Source organism: Glycine soja, chromosome 1 (genome assembly GCF_004193775.1).
Source record: "Glycine soja cultivar W05 chromosome 1, ASM419377v2, whole genome shotgun sequence".
Classification (NCBI taxonomy): Eukaryota; Viridiplantae; Streptophyta; class Magnoliopsida; order Fabales; family Fabaceae; genus Glycine; species Glycine soja.
Genome location: NC_041002.1, coordinates 54,485,355 through 54,507,764, shown reverse-complemented (window position 1 = coordinate 54,507,764; position 22,410 = coordinate 54,485,355). Strand labels below are relative to the sequence as shown.

At 29.3% G+C, this 22,410-nt stretch overlaps 2 protein-coding genes across 3 annotated transcripts; both read right to left on the bottom strand.

The window, feature by feature from the left end:
* Positions 1-9,369: 9,369 nt before the first annotated feature.
* LOC114423556 (phosphatidylserine decarboxylase proenzyme 1, mitochondrial) lies at positions 9,370-15,884 on the bottom strand. 2 transcript variants are annotated; one of them, XM_028390371.1, is made up of 12 exons: positions 15,624-15,884; positions 15,218-15,306; positions 14,644-14,697; positions 14,468-14,533; positions 13,991-14,051; positions 13,720-13,829; positions 13,387-13,628; positions 12,535-12,641; positions 11,330-11,397; positions 10,541-10,618; positions 10,033-10,155; positions 9,370-9,724 (listed from the first exon to the last, which is right to left on the bottom strand). In XM_028390371.1, exons 1-12 carry the CDS (start codon positions 15,772-15,774, stop codon positions 9,590-9,592), a joined length of 1,284 nt encoding a protein of 427 aa, XP_028246172.1. In that variant the 5' UTR covers positions 15,775-15,884; the 3' UTR covers positions 9,370-9,589. The 2 variants fall into 2 exon arrangements, with proteins under 2 accessions (XP_028246172.1, XP_028246164.1); XM_028390363.1 differs by having other exon boundaries at positions 9,370-9,728; positions 15,624-15,880.
* Positions 15,885-17,394: 1,510 nt separating this feature from the next.
* On the bottom strand, positions 17,395-19,530 carry LOC114423547 (60S ribosomal protein L15-1-like). Its single transcript, XM_028390350.1, has 4 exons — positions 19,394-19,530; positions 18,372-18,538; positions 17,893-18,090; positions 17,395-17,806 (listed from the first exon to the last, which is right to left on the bottom strand). Exons 1-4 carry the CDS (start codon positions 19,395-19,397, stop codon positions 17,561-17,563), a joined length of 615 nt encoding a protein of 204 aa, XP_028246151.1. The 5' UTR covers positions 19,398-19,530; the 3' UTR covers positions 17,395-17,560.
* Between the last annotated feature and the right edge of the window lie 2,880 nt (positions 19,531-22,410).

Here is a 22,410-nt window from a genome sequence, read left to right as displayed (position 1 = left end):
CACAATAGCAATACTTGGTTTGCTTCGACCTGTTGCTATCATTCAACTGGGTAATACTATTTAAAACCTAGGATTCCACACACGGATCTAACGTACGCTGAAACAAAAGAGACCACATAGAAGAAGTGTATTTGCATTTTGAAGGTCTCGAGAAAAGCACAGAACAATTATATGATTATACTATCCAATATCCACGTGCTGTCTATGTTATGTATAAACTTGCATTTCTGTGACAGTCAAATGCTGTCTGCTAATTAGTCAACCTCCCAATAGTAATATTAATATCATGAGTTGAAAAGTCATTGCTTAATTTCGAGTTACGCCAGTGTCGCAGCGTATAATGAAGCAGAAATATAGAGAGATGCTAAACAAATGAGAAAAATTGGAAGAGAAAAAATTAATACTCAAATAATAGTTATATATAATATTATTTTTATAAACAACATATATGTTTTATTGGAGACAATTTAGTTATATATATTTGTAAGTCATAATTTAGGCGGCAAAATTCTCTTTTCCATCTAATTATTTATGACAACTACATACTTAATTCGTATTTGATTTCATGATTAATGATTAAGCAAAAATAATTTAATACTAATTGATTTACTGGTTTGATGGTCAATAATGATTAGTAATATATATAATATACAACATTAATAGTGTGAAATATTTCAACGCTACATTCTTTGATGTGATTTGACGTCTCAAGAAGTGTATATAAATAAAGGTTAAATTATAATTTTATTTTTTTTATAATTTTAAATTTATAATTTGATCTCTTTAATTATTTTTAAATCAAAATATTTATTTTCTCTATTTTTTAAAATAAACAATTTTAGTCCTTCTCTCCGTTGACAACAGATCTCAATAGAAGTTAAATTCATGATTTTTCATTTTAATACAAAACAATAAATTCTTAAGTCACTTAGTTAATTTTATAAATATTATTTTATATGTATCACTATTTAAGAGTTATTTTTTTAATTAAAAAAAATTATAAACTAAAATAAAATATTTAAATATATTTAATATTAAATTTTACATGTATTTATTTTTATTATAAAAATTTATTTTAATATAAATTAACAAAAAAATTGTTCTTAATTTATTATAATTTAATAAAAATACGTAAACTAATATATAGATAATTTAAATAAATTATTTTATGTAACTTATACAAATGACATAAATTTAAAATAATATTTAAATGGTATAAAACTAGAAATTTATTAATTTTTATAATTAAAATAATTTTTTATCATTTTTATATAAAAATAAATATACATAATTTTTATAAATTACATAAAATAATTTATATATTAATTTAAGTAATTTTATTTATTTATATAATTGACATTAAAAACTTATTTACTATTAAAATGTAAATATTAACATGTAAGTTTCTTAAATATTAAATATTAAAATCTTATTAATTTATATAATTAGAATAAAAATAGTTTATATATTAAAATAAAGTTACAAAATAATTTAAGAAATTTAATTATAAATTGATAAAATAAAAATAAAAATATGTAAACTATTTAATATATATATGTATGAAATAATATAAAATAAAATTAAAAAAAATTATATGTTAAATATTTTTTAATTTATAAAATTTTATAATTAAAAAAAATAATAACTCTAGACTAATGATACATATATTTATAAAATAAAATAAAATAAATAAATATGTTAGTAGTTTATTATCTTATCTTTAAAACTTTATTTAATTTTTTTTTTTATTTTAATTAACCTCTTGCTACATAAACACTATGTCAATAATCTATAAGGGTTGTGTTAAAATTAATACGTCACATTAAAGTTAATATTGAATTTTAGATAATTAACTTAAAAGTACTTATTTTAAAATATATGAAAATCAAAATTAGCTTAAATAATATTATATGTTTAACTTTAGATGATGGACTGATGGGAGTAATCAAAATCAGTTATTCCGAAAATTTTAAATTACATTTTACCGTAAATAATACAATATTGTTTGAACCTTGTTTAATAAAATAACCTGTCAAGTGTCAATGTCAATATGGATTTTAGAGTTTAGATTCTTATAGTTGTTACATATTTAAAAAAATAAGAACTCTGTCAATTATATATGTCCCCTGTTTACACCAGTATATGTATGAATGAAAGGTTATATAAACTTGAATTTAATTTTTATATGCTATTTGTATAATTATTTTTATACTCTTGATTAATTAAAAAAAATATCTTAAATATAAGTTTGAAGTTAATTATTATAAAAAAATAACAACTTTATTATACATGACCGGATAAAAGTAAAGTATTTAGACTATGAAGACAATTTAATTAAATTGTATAAACTTTTACTTTTGTCGTTTACTTATTTTCAGTTCCTGAATTATTACTCGGAATAGGCAAGTTAATTGGTTATCTTTGATGATCCTGATATTTCATGTTAAAATTCCTACAACAAAGCATACTATTTTATTTTATTCAGTAACTGTGAAGGAATCATGCATGGTAAATATCTTATCTAAATTGTATAATTTTGTAGCGAATAGTGTCTTTTCATTTTCATATATAAAGGTGAGTTTGAATGAACTGTTTTGGTGGCAACAGCAGGCACTCGCTTTCAATGGGCCACTGTGAAAGGTAGTGATCACAAGAATGTGAGAGTTAGGCGCACAAATACATAATTCATGTGACATTGTCCTAAAAGCACAACTGGATGTACGACTTACTTCTGAAAATTACATCTTACCTACTACATCATCATATTCGTCAAGAAATTTCAACTTCATATTTAACTTATATGTACAACATCAAAAGGGTGAAGATGGATTAGATTAATTGTGGCAAGTTTTTTCTCATCTAATTCTCAAATTAAAAGGATTGAGTTTAATCTATTTATTTGTTGATATACAAACCACAATTTCAAATTTATAAGTCTAACCTGAAAACTTATTTAAAAGCCTAATTTATAATAAGATTATCAAATAAATTTACAAACATAATTTTAAACATAAATTAATGAATCTGTACTTGTATATAGACTAATAAATTAAGTCTTTAAATAGACTAACAAATATATAATATCACAATATTGTAATAAAAATTAATATAATCATAATATTCTCGTATTTTTATATTCATTTAAATCAGTTGATTTGTTATGGTTTAATTTTTTTAAATGGTAATAAAAAAAGTTTTTTTAATGGACCAAAATCTAAATTTTTAATTAATTAAACCTTTTAAAAATATTGATTTAATTTATTTAGCAAATAACTCTAACTTATAAGAATTTGACAAGCGGTCCACAATATTAAAATGTTTTAGGTGGCCATATACTTTTCAGGAAAATTCCATTTCAACAACTTTTTCTGTAATTATTTTTATAATTAAGAGAAATATTTATAAAAGATAAAATATGTAAAATAAAATGAGCAATGTGAAGAAAAGAGATTATAAAATTATAAAAATAGTTTAAAAAATGTATCGAAATAATATAATTGTAGTTTTTATGGTAGGACTATATGATACATTCCATTACAATAAAAGGAATTGGCCGCACAGTTTGGCGAATTATATATATAAAAAAACAACTAAAAACCTTATCAGATTAATTCTCCAAAAAATGAAATCATGCGAATCAAACTTAGGTAAAATCATGAAATCGATTCGTTTTTATACAAGTATTGATAAAAAAAATTAAGATGTATTAAAATGATAATAAAGTTGAAATATTTGCAATAAAATTGCTTTTAATTGATTATATTTAATTATATGCTCTATGGTCACTTTTAAATTATTCTTATGAAATGAGTGATGGAATCTTTTGATAAATAAATGAGTGAAGAATTTGAATCTTAAAATTCTTTTTGGATAAGACAGGTCAAGTTAAAAGGATAAGGATACAACTTTTCGTAGAGATCAGTCTTAAGTGAAGGGTTAATTTAATTAATAGTATGTAAGATGATATATTTATTAACTAAAACATCATACTTCATTAATGAAAAATGAAAATGATTCAAATTCATAATTTTTTTTACTGGGTTCAAATTCATAAATAAATATCATATTTCATTAGTGAAAAAATGAAAATGTGTAAAATTAACTCAAATTTTATTTTTACATAAATAAGCATCATTAATTTTTATTTTGTCTTAAGTAATTCTTAACTCTACACCAAAAAAAATAAAAAAAATTAACTACATGCCTACTATTATCTCGACAAATTATTCTGCTAACTCGAAACTAACTCATTATCAATAACTGAGTTTTGACCGTTAATCTATATGTTAAACTCAGCCATTAATTTTTTATTTAACAATTTTTTTATATTCTTTTAGTGTATGAAGAAAAAAAAAAGGTCCTCCTCCACCCGGGTATTCTTGGAAGTTAACTATGAGCTTGAAATCACGTCTAGGTTATTGCTGCACCACCATATAAGAAGTAAGCTGCGAAAATTTAAGACCACGTACTAATTTAAATTAGAAGGAAGACGGGAAAAACGTAATATAGAATAATACATTAAACAATAATTGAATTAGGTGCAGGGCTGAGATGTCCTTGGAATGTATTGACATTGAGAGGGAAGGAGGGAGGAGCGTCAAGGGGTTTTGAGCAGTTAGAAATATGTATATCATTCAACAGATAGGCCCAGCTTGCCCAATCATTAGAGTTAGTCATGTTGGTGAAATTTCTACGACGGAAGGGATTTTGGTGAAGAATTTGGGGCCGCTGCAGAATCTGTGCCTGAAGTTCTGCAGTAGAAGAGAAAACGTTTTTTCTTTTTCTTTTTTATGAACAAGAGATCTTCGGTGTTTTATGACGGTTAGGTCTGAAACTAATTCGGCCCACGGTGTGTGATTATGATTGAATTAAACGTGTTTAATTATCAATGGTACTTGAGCATATGCATTGTATAAAATATTTTTTTTTGTGTGTTAGGAGATTGGGGAATAAAATATTATAGAGATCCTTATTAATGAGACATGACATATCACACAAATAAAATTAATATTATGTTTTAACTTAAAATCTTAAAACATTAAATTTGCATGTCTTTCTATTTATGTTGTTCAAATTATCCATTTTTATCTATAATGGAGCTTCATCTTTATCCTTAAACTCCAACATACATGACATATGATGCACAAACACGTTAAGTGTATATAAAGGGATCACAATGAATTAAACCAATTCAAAAATAGTTCAAAATTTGGTTTGATAATTAGCTCATCAAATTTGGTTCATGAATAAAATAAGTTGAACTTGACTAAAGATTAAACTCATTAAATAAACGAATTGAACTTGAGTTATGTATAATTCAACTTGTTTGGCTCATAAATCAGCCTATAATATATATATATATATATATATATATATAATTGATTGAGTCTTTTATTCTTTTATATACGCAGGGCAGATAATTTTTATCTATGTAAATATTGGTTGTAATTATTTTTTGTCATACTTTGTGGTCCTACAAAACTAATAAAATAAGTTTAATTTTACTTTTTATTTTTTTTAAAAAAATTAAATTAATCATTTTATTTCCTAAAATCTACTAATTGAAAATTTGAAATATATAGGATTTAAAAATTTTGACTTTTGGTTCATGTGATTCAATTTAACAAGCTATTCTCGAGTTTGAAATAAATCCCGTTCAAGTTGAAAAAAAAAAAAGAATTCATGTAAAGATCAAGTCAAATTGCAAGTTGAACTAAACATTAATGAGTTAAGTTGAATTGAATTGAACTCGACTCATTTTCAACGTTTGTATATGAGAGATCATACATGTCCAATACGATAATATAATTATTTTAAAAATATATAAGATAGGATATGTGTAACATACATATTTAAAAATATATAAAAAATTATAAAAGATAATAAATATATAATTACAATTCTACAAATCCAAATTAAAAACATATTTCTTAAACATTACTAAAAATATTTTTTTTTTTATAAAATCTCATTCCTTTCTTGAAATCATTTATAAAGAGAATAATTTTCATTTTTTGTTCACTAAGGAACAAATGTCTCTAAATTATGCATATTACGTGTTTTATGTAGTTGTATTAAAATTTTAGAAAGCTTGGATATATCAAAAACATGTATCGGTGAAGTATCCAAAAGAGTATTAATATAAGATACGCGAAGCAAATTAAATATTCGGTTCTTCCTAGATTTAAACGAATATCTTATATGAATACCTGAATCAAATTGAAGTATGGAAAGATTTAAATTTTTCATGAATTTGCAAAGAGGAACTCGATGCTTATGTTGTGTCTCCTTTCTGCGATAGCGAAGCGGTACACGACATTCGACATTGGAACCATTGGAAAGTTGCGATGCTTAAAATTTTAATTAACGGTTGTAAGCAAATTTTAGTGCAAAACTTGCGAGTTTTTTAACTAGTTCTAGTTTTATCTTGATAGATGTTGCAGTAAAGTTTGCATGCAAATTATTGAGAGAAAAAAATCAAATTGTGACAGAAAAACAACATAAAAAAAAACACTTATAAAAATAGTATCTAAATTTTATTCTGTATACTCTTCACATATTAGAGGCAAATCTGTTTTCTGTTTCCGGCTTTCCTGTATACAATATAGATATTAGATAATGCGTCCAAGTCCTTTTTCGCATTGCAAAGTAGATCGAATAAAGATAAAATTATTTAGTGTTTTCAATTCATCACCATGAATTTTGCTGTCAACATTTGGTGATCAATTTCGAAGTCATGAGTTGCGATGCAGATTAGGACGTTCACAAATGTGGGCCTACCAAGCTCACTTAGTCAAATCTGGGATGAGAATGAGAATGGGAAGGATCCACATAAGATTTTATAGAATCTGATCTTTTCTTACCTGAGCTAAAAACCTATATTTAGACTCATATTTGTGTAAATAATAACTTTAATCCTCATCTTACTCAGTAACTATATACTCATACCTGCATGAGCCATCCATACTTTACTTTACTTATATATAAAGTTAATACATAAACAAAAATATATTAATTCAAAAGTTATTCTAAGTAAATTAGAATTTCACTCTTAAATAATCTAAACATAACATTAAAAACAAACAATCATAATATTAATTTGTCCAAACTTAATTTATAAATAAACAACATTATAAAGATAATCATCTAACATTACAAAGATAAGTCATTAAATAAGTATTATTCATCACTACTAATTGAAAGTATCAAATAATATAAAATATTAGCTCATAAAAGTTCATCTTAAATGAACTTGTCAATAAAATCATAAGTTTATACGTAAAAGCAAATAATAATTTAATATTTTTAAGTAAAATATGAAACAAATTTAATATAAGATATATTAAATTTAGATTCACTAGTCTCCTAAATTGTTATTGTTAATCATCAAATTAGAAAAGCATAATTTTTTTTTTGTAAAAGAGTATATTTATAATATAAATTATTTATTTTAAGTAGCATTTTAATTACATTAATATATAATATAAATGACATATGTGAGGTGGTGCGAGATCAATATTATAATACCCTATCCATTCCATCAAAATATTACGGGTAAATACACTCCATTTCCAGCTCCAACGAGCAAATAATTACTCTCCATCACTTTTATGCTGACTTTTTTTTTTTGGCCTTTGTCCTTTGGACAAAGGAATGAAAAGGCAGAAAAAAAATTGAAATCATCATCTCTTTCATTTTCCTGGTTGGATTGAAGAGACAATAGGTCCAAAATTAGGAATCTTTTACGTATTAGAATATATTGAACGATGCAAAAGTTTGGCCCAGGACTAATCTTGACACTGTGCTGCTATTCCAGGAACAAGGTTTTGATATGCTAAAACGTCGTTATGATATAAAGAGGGCCAGAATTTGTGGATTTGGAATTATTGAAATTTTCATTTAGTTTATAGTGGAAAATGTAAAATTAGTTAAATTGAAAACTACTTTAGTCAACCACAGAGAGTGTGAATCATCTAGTAATGATCTTGAAATTTAATTTTGGATATAAAATTATACTAAATATTTTCAATTTATTTATTATGAAAGTCAACAAACTTATCACTTATTATTTATCATGTATATAATTTGTGATTGAATGAAAATAATATTATACAAACGGAAATAAAATAGTGTCACATCAATATCTCAATATCACGTCAAGTCAGAAGAATTATCTTAAATAGGAAGTGATCGATTTTAAATAAAAGTCTTTTGTCAATTCATTTTGGTCACGATACTAGAAAATGAAATCCTAAAATGTCACCTTATATATCTACATAGCCTAAGGGTATTCATATTATAAATCTTATTAGAACTGCTTAGTTTTCATCAGGAGCTTGTGATTTAATTTTTGATGCAGCAAGTGAGAAAAAACAATTCTTAATTGTTGGTACAAAAAAAAAAGCAGATTCAGTAGCACCGGTGACAATAAGAGCTCGTTGTCATTATGTTAATTGGCGGTATGTTAACAAATTGGTATACTACAAAAACACGACTTCAAAAGTTCAAGGACTTGAGAATGCAACAAAAGACAAGAAGACTCAATAATTTTTTTAAAAGAGATACCGTTGTATTGAAGAGACATTTAGCTCATTTGAAAACATATCTTTGCGGCATTAAATATATGACGAGATTACCTGATATTGTAATAATCGTCGATCAACAAGAAGAATATACAGCTCTTCGAGAATGTATAACTTTTGAAATTCCAACAATTTATTTAATCGATACCATCCGGACCTCGCCAATAACTGGCTTTTATAAAATTGTAAGTGTATGCTTCACGGCAGATGTTTATGTAAGTCATGAAATTCGTGTAACAGTCTGTTTTAATCAAGGCAAACGTTGATGTAAGTCATGATTTTTTCCTTGTTAACACTTCTGTATATATACTAGAGGAGCTTTCAGTTGGGATCATCACGTGTTAAAATAAAATCATTGTTTGTATAAGCTCATGAGTTCTTTCTAAGTCTCTTTCATAATCTCCTCTACTAAAGAACCACTTATGCTTTACACTTGCCGTTACAAAAGATACCGTGTCAGAAAGTTTCTAACTTACTATTCATATAAAAATGATCATCTCTATGTTTGAGAAAACAATTGGTCTGAGTAATAAAAGTTTTACGCCAAAGGAGTGCTTGAATATGACTCGAGGAGAAAGCATTCTCTCAAAGAAAAAAAGGTGAAAGCATATTGTCTTCTTAATTATGAGGGATATAATATTTTCTCTATTAGTATTTGTGTTAATCTTATAGCATTATGATAGTCTATATTGATATTATTTATTTTGAAACATATAGTATAAGATAGATCTTAATTTTATGTTTGTAAATCTACGTCTCGCTATATCATGGGCGTCGATCATACATCTCCACGAAAGTTCTATGCTTTCTGGATGAACAATAAAACATCAACACCGTCAAAAACTCAAAATATCCAATGCACCATTAATATCAATTACTAATCACAGTTTTCAGTTAGAGGTATTAAAGATTCCCTATATAAAATATCGAAAACGCTTTCAAGTTTCACCAACAGTCAGGGGAAGCGTATATTCACAAATATGTCTGTCACGAACTATGCCACCTTCCTAGAGCCTCACCAACACGAATTCTATCCCCACGGCCGACGCAGAACCTGAACTCTTGAGATGAATCGCCCTCAGGGAGTTTTGAAATTGGGGCTTGGAAAACAAGCACAACTGTTGATCCCATGTTGAAAGCACCTAACTGGGATCAACAAGAAGAAAAAAGGAACTAAATTATGCCAAATCTATTTTGTTAGCACATAGTTCAGAAGTAATTTAAGTACAATGAACAAAAAAGAACCCATATTCAACTGCACCTCACTACAGTCTATCTACTAATTCTTAAAAGGAAAAAAAAATTGACACATTTTCCCAAGTATGCTAATTCAAATATTCAATTATGTGCCTCTTAGATAGTTATGTATATTTTGTACTCGGTGTTTACTTTAATTTGTATCAGTGAATTGCCACAGAAGTTTCAACAACAAAAAAACAACACTTCTAACCTCATCCCCTTTCTTGAGCATTCTGCCTACACCTTCACATTCATAAATCCGTTCTTCAGGAGGCTCTGAATGAAGAAACTTCTTCCTTGGCCTGTTTGTATGAAGTTCGGGCTCAATGAAAAGCTGCCATGTTAGAGTTAAGACTAAAGACATTAATGAAACTTCCAGTCAATGACAGGACATTAGCAACTGTAAATACAAAGAAGTCATCCCAAGCCAATGGTTATCTTTAAATATTGGGTCTGATAGCTTTAATTTTTCAATTCTAGTATGAGGTATCATTATTTTTAAAAAGGAAACTTGCCGTTGATCCATGAAAGTTGATACAGACAGGCATAGTTACAGGTTATAGCATGTTTAGTGAACTCAATGGGAAAGAAACGTAAGATTTGCAAAATTAGCAGATATTTTAGTCTTTTCCTAGAGTTGCTAACACTTTATATATCCCTTGTTTTTACTATGGACATTAGAGTACTATAATTATATCCTTAAGGAACAATGGCCATACCTCAATTGACCCAATATTTGTGGCACCAATTGCAGCAAGTGCCATAAACCCTTCCTGCCATAGACCTTCAAGAATAACCTGAACAACTTATAGACTCAATAGTCAGTAGGTAATCATAAATTGAAGACTGAAAGAATTTAATCAGAGTGTCATAAATCAAATCCATTGAGAATTGTAAAAGTAAATAACATCCAAGGCAAAATAAAGGCTATAATTCTAAAACACAAGTGTGATGAAATTGTTTATGAAGTGGTGAACGATAATGATTTTATGATGGAATTCACCACTAGGATAATGGATTCATCATAAATAAGTTCATTAGTTCATCAAGAAATAGTAATTCTCTCCAAAAAAAGAGCAAGACTGGCAGAAGAGAAGATTAGGATATTTCCGAGTTTATATGGAATACCAAGTACACCTAGATAGAATGCCATTCCAACCAAGAACTAAAAATTAAAAATAATTTAATTATTTCCCTAGAAAAATATTCAAATGAGAAGAATAGGTATTTTCAGTGAAAGAGTCCCATGCAGTTAGACAATTAGTTTTACAGCTTCTAGTTTATTTGAGGAAATAAATTTATCTTTAATCTAAAGTTATAGATCAATGTGCCACTAAGCATAACTCAAGCAGTGAAAGTTGGGTAGAATTAAGGTAGAAGTCTTGATGTTCAATCTTAATTACATTGCCAAAAATAAATAGATAAAAAGAAATGTGAGGCATTGAAATGAAAGCTAAAATAAAGGCACAACACAATGACATTGACCAAGGCAATCCGATATAAAGTACCCTCTCGTTCTCAATATAGAGGTTTCTAATTGTTCTTGTAGCACGTTCATTCAAGGGATAAAGACGACCTGCAATATAAACAATATAGACCAAACAGAAAATAAGAATATAGTAAAACTAATTACAAATTGATTCATGTGATGCATATAACCAATATATGCAAAACATGAAAATCTACACTTCTACTTAATTGTTTTCTCCCACACAATTGAACAACTATTTACATGATATGTATAACAAAGAGGTAGATATGCAGAGTTTTATAAAACAATTATCCACCTTAAATCTAAAATCTGCACCTGTACCCCTCAGCAATCAAATGTAAAAGTTTCCCTAGAAGAGGAAAACAAAAAGGAAGAAACAAGGTAAAACAATTTGAAATGAAGAAGCCACAAAAGCAAGTTATGGTGAAGCTTTTCATTGTTTCGTTGCAAGGTATACTCCTTATGATCACTGGCAGAAATTAGTTGGCCCTTTTGGATAAACAGAAGAGAACACAACAAACAATGAATTAGATTTTTTTATTTTATTTTTAACTCAAGCACTAACAAACAAAGAGAATAGCATATATGATGAACTATTACGGAAAGGAATTTTCACCCCATGTTCCTTCAGGAAAGGGTTTCTGTGATTTTTTTTTATCAGTGGGAAATAAGGGAGTTTCTGTTATGATTCTCTTAGATAGTTCTGAGTTGTCAATCTGTTAGTAGAGATTTAATTTGTTACTTAACTGTTGGTATTTGTTAGTTTACTGGACTAAGATAGAAAAGAATTAAGGCTGATTGCTATAAATAAGAGGAGGGGATGGAAAGAGAGGAGTATCTTGTCCTTTGTGAGAAAATTGGGACCTTTGGGCATTGCCGCATTGGGAGGTGCTAACCCTTGAAGTTCTACAAGTTAAGCATCCATTTAGGGTGGTTCCACTCCTTCCCATGTTGCTCCCTTTGTACTGGCTAGCTCTCAATGAAAGCACAAATTACAATAATTCAAGCCCATCCCCCAAAAAATTGTGTATCTGGTTGAGAGAGCCTCAAGAGCTAAGTACTGAGCCTTTATCTTTGCTCAGTAATGGATATAACAATTTTTATTTGCTCATAACAATAAATCATGGGCTAAGTGATATAGTTATACACACAGTTAAAACAGATTAACTGAAGGTGTTATTCTCAATTTGTTACAGCAAAGGCATGCATGAGATGATTTACCAGAAAAATGCCTGCGTGCAAGAATGTTCCAATCAGCTGGGGAGTGTATCCGATGGTAATCTCCAGGCTTCAAGTAAACCACACAGTAAAAAAGGCCTTTCTTTGGGCTGAAATGATTTTTTTTAATGATGTATGGATTGTCAGGCATTACATTCAGCTTTTGGTGGGCCAGAGATCAATATAAAAAAATCATTTGCATTTATCAAGAAAAGGTTACAATTTTGGTAATAAACATAAAATATATCATATGGAATGCATGCTTCCAAACCATGCAAGCAATAGAAGTATTGAAATGAAAAATTTGCTTGTTATGTAGTTCAAATTACTCAAGTTTGCTTTCTAACAGTAAAACAATAATAAAAATCATACTGAAAGAGAAGCAAGGCTCATTTCTTGGAAAGAGGACCCAAAAGATTGTTAATTTTAATTAAAAAGAAAAGGATTTTTCTCATTATAAAGAGTTCACAGAATCCTCAGGCTCCTTATCCTATTAAATCAAACAATCCAGATTTCGATTGCAGCTGCGCCTACAGAAGGCTTGCTAAATCAGAAGTCTCCATTATTTGAAGGCAATAAGCATTGTATGATGGAAACTCAAATAACTTTAACACCTACCTGAAGTACTCAAATGATGATTACAAATATCCATGATAATATGCATCATGAAAAAAATCAACAGTAGATGCATGATGAAGATTTAGGTGTTAATTTGTGAGGATTAGCATATAAATATATCAATCTGTGATTTTCTTCATTAATCGGATCCTTCTTAAATACAAATGCTTACAATCAGATCCAGTAAGCGTAAGACATTGTTAGCATAAGACAAATAGAAATACATCATCACATTACCGTGATGATGTTGGGTTCCACACTTTTGGAGAAGCCAATGAAACTCTCCACCATGACTTCTTGCTCTTCACAGTAGTTGTTATTGATTCACTATGCTCCTCTTGCACATCTGTTGTTGGAAGGAAAGGGCTTGCACCAAGAAGAGAAAAAACTGAATATGAAAACCCTTTAATTTGTTCAATCATTGCTCCAGCTCCCTTCAACTCCCCAAATCTTAAAACTGTACCGTCCACAGGACTAACCTGCAGAAAATAAATATGGTCAAACAGGTTATGCATCAGCTGAAAATGGCACAAAGACATTTGAGATTTCCAAATAGCTGTTACCAGTTACCAGACACTGTGGATCAACATCAATAGGCCTGGAACCTTCTTTCAAAGTGCGAACAAAAAAATCCCTTAAAGAGGCATATTTGTCTAGAGGTAAAGCAGCTTCTTCTAAATCTGAGATGTCAATAAGATTATAAGAATTAGGATCATATTTACACAAATTATAGATCATAGTTTATCATGAACAAATTTTGTCAGTTTCATGAGATGGTGGTTATAGGAGCAAACACAATAAAATGATGAAAATGTTAATGTAACAAAAAAATCTATCATACTTGAATGGAATGCTCGAGCCCACGCTTTATAGATATGGGGCCTTAGCCAAACAGGTATTTCCTGAATTTTTTCATGAACAGATAAAATTATATAAATAACATATAACATGTAGAATCATTTTCAAACTATAGAGTTAGATTTAAATTGATAAACGGAGAGAGAAATATATTATACAAAAATATAATTTAAAAATATGCTGCATCATTTTTATCTTGTACTTCCTTTTCTGATTAGGAGTGCTGCTCTACTTGTCCTCCTTTATTATGTACTTCCCTTTTTTCCTTCTGACCTCCTTTTATTTCTTCATCAGGTCTCTTATGCTTAAATTACTCTGATTATTGTTTCCCTATCTGGATTCTTACTACCAGTAGAAACATAAGCGGGACAACATTGCAAACATAAAATTATAGCTATATATATATATATATATATATATATTAAAAAAAGGATATTCAAATATTACATAGACTTCTTACCATGCTTGTCAAGTATCCCCAACATCTAGAAATTGAACGCAGAGGCAGTAATCTCAAAAATGTAGCCTAGTGTTGACAAAACCAAGGCACATGTCTCAGAATTAAAACAAATGAGTACTGATACACAAAACACAACAATTCAGATGTTCTTTTGTGAACTGATGTAAAAGTTTTACCTTTGCATCAGGTTGGAATTCTATTTCGATTCCCTTCTCCTTCATCTGTTCAGTCTGTCACAAGGGAATTAGTTATGACTTTTGAATGACTCAAGGTTGTGTTTGTTTGTTTTTAATCTTACGTTTGGATGCTTTTAATGTTATAACAAATTTATTCTGTAGACATTATGTAAACCACAAATCATATAAAGCTACAACTCCAAATGAGCAAACAGAAAACATAAACAGCAAATCCTATCAACGGTGTGAAAACATTTCCAGTATCATAACAAAAAACAGTGTAGAACATACAGAAGGGCTCACACATAATAAGTGGTAATCTCTACTGGCAAATAGGAAGCAATTGGACTTTACAAGTTGATAAACCAAAAACAGACACCAAGCACATGAGGCTGGGTTAAGCAGGAAAAGGAGATTTTGGGGGAGATGCAGATCTATCAGAGCTAATATAGGCAAGTGGAGAAAAAGACAATGTGGCTACTGATGTTGCCAAAAGAATCAGTGGTGCAACCAAAACATGCCATTGCCTATTAGTCTAACACAGTATATGCATTAAAAGTTGCAAGAAATGTACCTTCTTGTCCTCGTAGAGTCGGCGGGCATGGAGAACACCAAGCATAAGTATGGTAGCAACTGTTGCTCCAGGTACAACAAAAGAATTCCCTGCACACTCTCATAGCAATAAGCTCAACGTTTCAGAACATGGATAATACATAGTCAATCCCAATATAATAAGACCATGTTCAATATTTTGAAAATCCACAACAATTTCAATCATTATGGCTATCATAGCAAAACATTCTCTTAAAAAAAAAAAAACTACTCATGTAGCCTATCATAGTTCAGCATTCAGCTTCCATCAACGAACAATTTAACAAAACGGAAATTTATTCATCGTGTGTATGGATTTAATAATAATAAAAAAAAAACTCTCTGGCTTGGTTAAGCAATCAGGGGCGTGGAGTGGAGAAGCAGCTGACCTTGAGAATTTCCACTTCCTCCGGCATTGATAGAAGCCCGAGGTTGAGGTGTTTGGAACTTCTTGGCGAAGGAAGTGAAGTAGCGAGTGTGGTTAAAGGGACGAGTGTGGCGAGGAAGCACAGGGAACTTGTGCGAAACCCTATATTTCATTTTCGCAATCCGTCAAGAGGCGTAGACTCGTGTTTTTCTTTTCAGAATAAAGAAGACAGTGCCACGTTGCAAATTGCAATGCTCACTTTTGATTTTAACACACCGGGAGAGAACATAACATAACAGCTATGAATATCATGCGGCACTCCACATGCTTCACTTTTTTTTCTTCTTAATCCTCGAGTTAATTAGGACAGTTTTCATGATTTAATTAAGATCATAATTTTTCAATTTTTACGCAAATTAAGATAAAAAAAAAGATAGTTTTCCAATCATTGACTCAAATCCATTATTGAACCGACATTAAGTAGAATATGGAGATACTAATGATGGAATTGATCAATCTATACTTCCACGATAAAAATGATAGGTGGAATTATCATTAAACGACTTATTAGTAGATTATTGTTCAAATTAAAGCCTCCACTTTGTGACAAAGACCCAAATAGTTCTCGTATCTGCTTATTAATCTAAACCACTTTGATGATTCTAAATTTCTAATTGTAATCACACTAATAATTTAATTCTTTACAAAATTGTAAATAAAAACAATCTCACATGTTACATTTTTATTATTATTATTATTATTATTATTATTATTATTATTATTATTATTATTATATGATTAGAGTAAAATATTTATCAATGTTAATCAGTTAATGACTAATAAACGTTGTTTAAAAATTTGAGTTTATTTTAATCCAGATTAATTAACAACGTTGGTACATATTAATTTTTTAATTATGTTTTGATCTTACTTTTATTAAGATCAATTACATATTAAATTATTTTACTTAGTTTTAAATAGATCTTATAATTTATTTTTTTTAATGAAATTTATATAGTTTTATTTTTTTAAGTGAGTAACTGCTTACTCTAATAATAAACTACTCAACCTTATGCAGCTTTGGTTCATGGGATTGAAGAGTTTAGAAGGTCTGGTGGTGATTTTGTTTGGTCACACACCCTTCGTGAAGACAATCGCGGTTGTTGACGTTCTTTCCAAGTCTGGTCGTTCTTAAACGTTGTTTTGTCATATGTAAAGACTATCGTTTCGTTTTTCCTGGCGGTTTTCCCTTTTATTTTAAAAAAAAAATACTCATCTTTGTTAACAATAAATTACAGACAAAGAAATAAAGCTACTCATCTCCGTTCAATTGAACCAAATCATTTTTCTTGATGTATCTTTTTATCTCATCAATAATATTAGCTTACACATGATAAAAATATATTTTGTATAGAAAGATCTACAATTTTGAATTCCAATTAAAATTAAGTTTAAACATGATAAAAATAATTCAAAGCATCCAAATTATTTATTTACTACATACAAAATTTAACTTAATACCAAGAATTTAACTGAGAATATGTTATCCAATTACGAGTTAAAATTAATGTTTTTATAAGTTAAATTTTAGAAAAATTACAATAAAAGGGCATATCAATATCAAACAAGACTATCTCAACTTTTTTATTAATTGATGGGTGTTAATTCGAAATGTGTAATTTAATTAAACTGACAAAATTGAAACAAAGTTTTCGACCATATAAAATAATATTGTAAAGGTAACCAGTGAAATGACAGGTCCAGCTTTCCAATTCCACGAGCTAAATAACAAATAATATCAAGTATGAACTTTGAATTTAACAATAGAAAAACTCGTCAATTTATAGAAAAAGATGATTAAATCATTCAAAACTCGAATTTCAAAGTCAAAACATCAAATGCTGTGTGTTCTCAAAATAGTATTTCAGAAAATGAAGCAAAAATAAGATGACAGCGAAATTAACGGTAGCGGCGGAGAGACAGGGTGTTGTTTCTCTTCCAGGTTGCCCTGCGGGATGGACGTGCTTTGTGATATAGATGTCCTCTGCCACGTAAACCCCTGTTGCTTTTCCCAGCAGAGGTAAGCCCACGCAGCTCTCTGTGCTTGTGCACTGGATTGGCGAGCCAATTGATTCTGGGATCATTTCTAATAGCAGCATGAGCAACATCCACCAGAATTACCTCAAAGTATTTATAAGTAGAGTCCTGAAACACCATGACAAGCTTTTACCAAACCAACACATGATTCACAACCAAATTTCAATTTCAACAGAAGTAATACAATAACAAACCTCATTCACCCAGTAAGAATTGAGGACCCTAAGTCCACCCAGCTTCCGTCCAGCTCGCTCCTCGGCAACTGACCTCTTGCTTCGCTGAAATTTCAGTTGGGTAACTCCCTGGTTTGTGGGCTTCCCATAAACAATACCTTTGGGAACTGGTCTCTTTCGGCCACCCCTCCTAACACGAACACGGTAAATCACATAGCCCTGCATTGTCATAATCACAATCAACATTGTACTGAAACAAACAAGGGAATGTGCAACAGCTTTACAAGGACAGACACACTTGGCACAATAATACAATACTGAGTAAAATGAAGTAATATAACTAATGCATTTCCCCAATTGAATTAAGTGAATGAAATGAACCAATTAATGCATTATCCTCACAACTCACAAAGTATACAGTAATTTGAAAAAGAAATGAATGCTAGTAAATTAGTATTCAGTAACAATAAGATTGTGAGAAAGAAAAACAAATTGTTAACCTGCTTAGCCTTGAAGCCCAAGCGACGAGCCTTGTCAGGGCGGGTAGACCTTGTCAAACGAACAATGGAAGGTTGCTGCCTATACTCCCAGCACCTCACCCGCTGCAAGAAGCGCATGACATCAGACTGCTTCTTGCGCCATAGCTCTGAAACATACTTGTAGGCACCTATTGCCAATCACACCAACATAAACAACACGTTTTATCAATTACACTTCCAACACAGGTACCACACATAATTCCATCAGAATAACCAAAAGCTATATATACCAAATTGTCCAACCTAATGACTAATAGTTTGATATTAATTGACACCAATGAGTTGTTAGACCTAAATTGATGATAACACTAAGAGGCCAAGACTGTACAGTATTTAATTTAATTAACATCTGGTTGGTGCATGTGAGATAAGACAATTGGATTACACCACAAAAACCAATTATGAAATCAAATGCATGCAGCTTGCCAAAACAAGTCTCTCTCGTTCCAAAAGACCAACTATATTTAAAATCACTTAGATCTGACTATCAACTTCAAAAACCATACGGGATCGAAGTAAGCATGCTCACAGATCCTACAATACTAACTAAACAAGCAGAAACTTATATAACCAAAAACATTTACAGCAAGAAAACCATATACAAGACGTAGAACGAATATGAGAAACATAGATAAGAACCAATGGCCATTTCATAAAAGAAAAATGGCAAGCAAAAAAAAAAAGCACGACCATGGACCAAATATAAAGCCTAGATTCAAATATAGAGTCATGAAGCAAAATGGAAACAAAAAAATGGGGGCACAGTAGCAAACATCCATGCTAGTTCAAGTTAGCGAAGAGATGATGTTCTTTCTCCTGTTTTGGCTTTGGCGTTAAAACCCCAAACCCTCTTAAGAAAGCTCCAGCAGAACAATTAAACCAAATAATCGTTCAATTCAGGCATCAGATCTAATGAAAACAAAAACAAATTACAAACGAACAAAAAAACATAAGCAGAATAGCAAAGAAGGTAGAGGCAGTACCCATCGCAGAGTCACCACAGTGGAAGGGTTCTACCTCACCCGCGCCAACTGAAAGCTAGGGTTTCTGAATGAGTTTAAACATTTTATAGAGGCATCGCTTCTAGTATGGGCCTCCCGGTTTCATAATTCGGCTTCTCTTCTTTACTTTTGGGCCAGGCCTGTTACGCCGATTAAACTTTATCAGGCATTTGGTTCGAAACCTTTTTTTCCCTTTTGGTAAATGACTCCTTTTTTTGTTAATCTAGAATAATATTTGGATTACCTACTATTTTATTTTAAGATAAAGAATTAAAATAATGCATTTATCTTATTTTTCTACCATCGTAGTAATACGCAAATAAAAAAAAATTCACTTAATGTTGAATATGCTTTTACTAACTTTTACCGTAGTGGATCAATCGGTAAGCCTTTCTGAATATCTAAAAAAAATTAAACACTTTTTTTGTATCTAATGATCTAAAACATGAGTTATAATTTTGTAAAAATATTTATACGTTCTCTTAAAAATTTCTATTAGGGAAAGAGATAAGTTTTTGTCTACACAATGAAATCCTCTATTAGATCGATTGCTATACTAAGTAATATATAAAAATGTGAAAATGTATACTATGAAGTAATGAATAAAGAAGTAAAAAATCATATATCAGTGCCGAATAAGCTTTCGTTAAAAAATCACTTAACCAAACAAAATGCCAATTGTATTTTGAATAATTGATGTACTTTTAAGTATTATGAAAGAATTACTGATTTGTGTATTAGTTTGTTATTTATTTTAAAAAATATTTTTAATAAGTATCCATGGATACTCAAACTATAAATCAAAGGATTGTTGGAGTTTTTGTTACATCCTTTTACAAACAATTTTAAATATTTTTATCAGTCATTGTCACAATATACTTTAATTTTGAATAACTATTACTGAATTATTGATAAATAAACATATGAAATAAATAAGTGAGTATTGGTAATATCTTTAAAAAATATTTAAGATTTTCACTTTAATAATTAGGAGAATTAAAAGATTGTAGAAATATAAATTAAATGCATTCTTAATTGAGAATGCATGTTGACTATGGTTCAAAGTCTCCTACTTAAATGTAATCAATTAAAATCAACAAGGTCCAACATAATAATTAGTAGATGGTTGAATTTTTTAAACATATTATTATGATTCAATTACTAACCATGTGTATAAAGAAAAATTTATTGGAAGAAATAAAACTTACTTAAGTAATCCCTTTACCTTAAAAGAAATTAATTTTTGACTATCAATTTAAAGATATCTATGTGCAAAAAAAAATGTGATTGAATTTAAAATACACTACAAGTACAAGAACCAGATTAACGATATGCCACATATATAAAGACTGAATTAAGAAAATAATGATTGATAGATAACGGCCAGAATCAAATTAGTAACATGTGTATATATAAGGACTAATTTAATAAATTTTTACATATAAGGATGAAATTAAAAATCCACGAGACATATAGGGATCAATTTATATATTTAACCAATTTAAAAGGTGTTTGTAGTTTTCACCTTCAATAATGTTTTTATATCAATAAAGGTTAGTTGTTAACAATTAATTTTCAATAATAAAAAAGATTTAAACTCGAAACTTTTTTTTTCTTTATCATTAAATTAATCTTATAGTCCTATATCTACATTTAAGTATATTTTGTGTAACACAAGTGCCCAAGGACTTGGAGAATGGAGATGATATATAGTTCCTATACTATCTCAATGAAAAGAACATAATGTTATAATATCATCTCCATATTTATAAGATTTGAATTGATTAAAGGCAAGATATAGCGAAGAAAACATAACAATATCTAAAATTTGTAAAAAGATATATAAACATATGTACTCTTTTGCCATCATATGCATGCCATGATGCAGTTTCTCTGCAGCAATTAATCCGGAGATTAAATTACGGATTTTCATTCGAGGGTCACAAGTTGTCCCTAGAACCCCATGAATAGAAGTAACCGTGTCTTTCCAATGTAAGCATTAGACTGAAAATTTAAATGATGAGTATTGTAGCTACATGCATCCGTTGCAGAAGCTTTTGGATCAATGTTTGTTGGTGCAGCATCTTGTATCACGTCACTGCCACAAAGAGCGTGTTGATGGCCAGGAACTCTTCTACTCCTTTTTTAAAATAATGTTTCTTCGTAAAGAAAAAAGTAAAAGTTAATTTTATGCTTGCACGCGACGCAGCAGAATGTACCAGCAAAATCAAAATGCACTTACTAACTAGTTCGGCTTCGATATTGCCTCTTTATTCAATAATATTGCCAAAAAAAGCACTTCTTTAAGAATTCAAAAATGAAAGATATTGATTAAAAAATAAAGCTTAATAAAAGGGTTAAGACTAACATAATTATTTTGTCAGACTTCTTACTAATTAACAAGTCACTTATTGCAAACGTTATTATTATGTCAAGGTTGTTATTTAACAATAGAGATTAAAATAAAAAATATTAAATCTTATCGAGTCTAAAATAAAATAAAAAATTAAAGGACAAAATCAAAATGATTCTATTTTTAAGATAACAAAAACATATTTAAATTTTAAAAAATAATATCTTAGACAAAAAAGTTATTTTAATTCTATAAAATAACATTTTTAAGTTTTCATTCATTTTGCATTAAATACTTAACGATCATAAACATAAGACAGTTGCTGCATTTTACAACATCATGTATATATACAATCTCCATGATTGTGTTTGAGTGTTCTCCACCTTTTGCCTGGAAAAAGCAAAGTTGAAACTCAATCCACACACACTTTAATTATCTGGCAATGAACAATGCAGCTTCTCATGACTTGTGCTGTGGAACCCACGATGTTATGATATGGAATATAAATCCGAGACAAATACAACCCGCGCAATACAACAACTTAACAGTACAACGAATGCCGAAATAATAGGTTCGAGACAGTAAATCTGACAGTCAGATATCTGTGAAATTAAAGCTCTTCGAGAAGGGTACGTACTCTTATATA

Excerpts from the sequence above, each read along its gene's own strand:
- LOC114423556 (XM_028390363.1), bottom strand. The coding sequence starts at position 15,774 with ATGAAATATAGGGTTTCGCACAAGTTCCCTGTGCTTCCTCGCCACACT. Across the intron at positions 10,619-11,329 it reads TCTATATTGAGAACGAGAGG|GTTATTCTTGAAGGTCTATG; the intron begins GTACTTTATATC and ends TAAGTTGTTCAG. Across the intron at positions 9,729-10,032 it reads TGCTCAAGAAAGGGGATGAG|TTAGGTGCTTTCAACATGGG; the intron begins GTTAGAAGTGTT and ends TGTTGATCCCAG.
- LOC114423547 (XM_028390350.1), bottom strand. Across the intron at positions 18,091-18,371 it reads TGGGCTTCAAGGCTAAGCAG|GGCTATGTGATTTACCGTGT; the intron begins GTTAACAATTTG and ends ATGACAATGCAG. Across the intron at positions 17,807-17,892 it reads ATTCTTACTGGGTGAATGAG|GACTCTACTTATAAATACTT; the intron begins GTTTGTTATTGT and ends ATGGTGTTTCAG.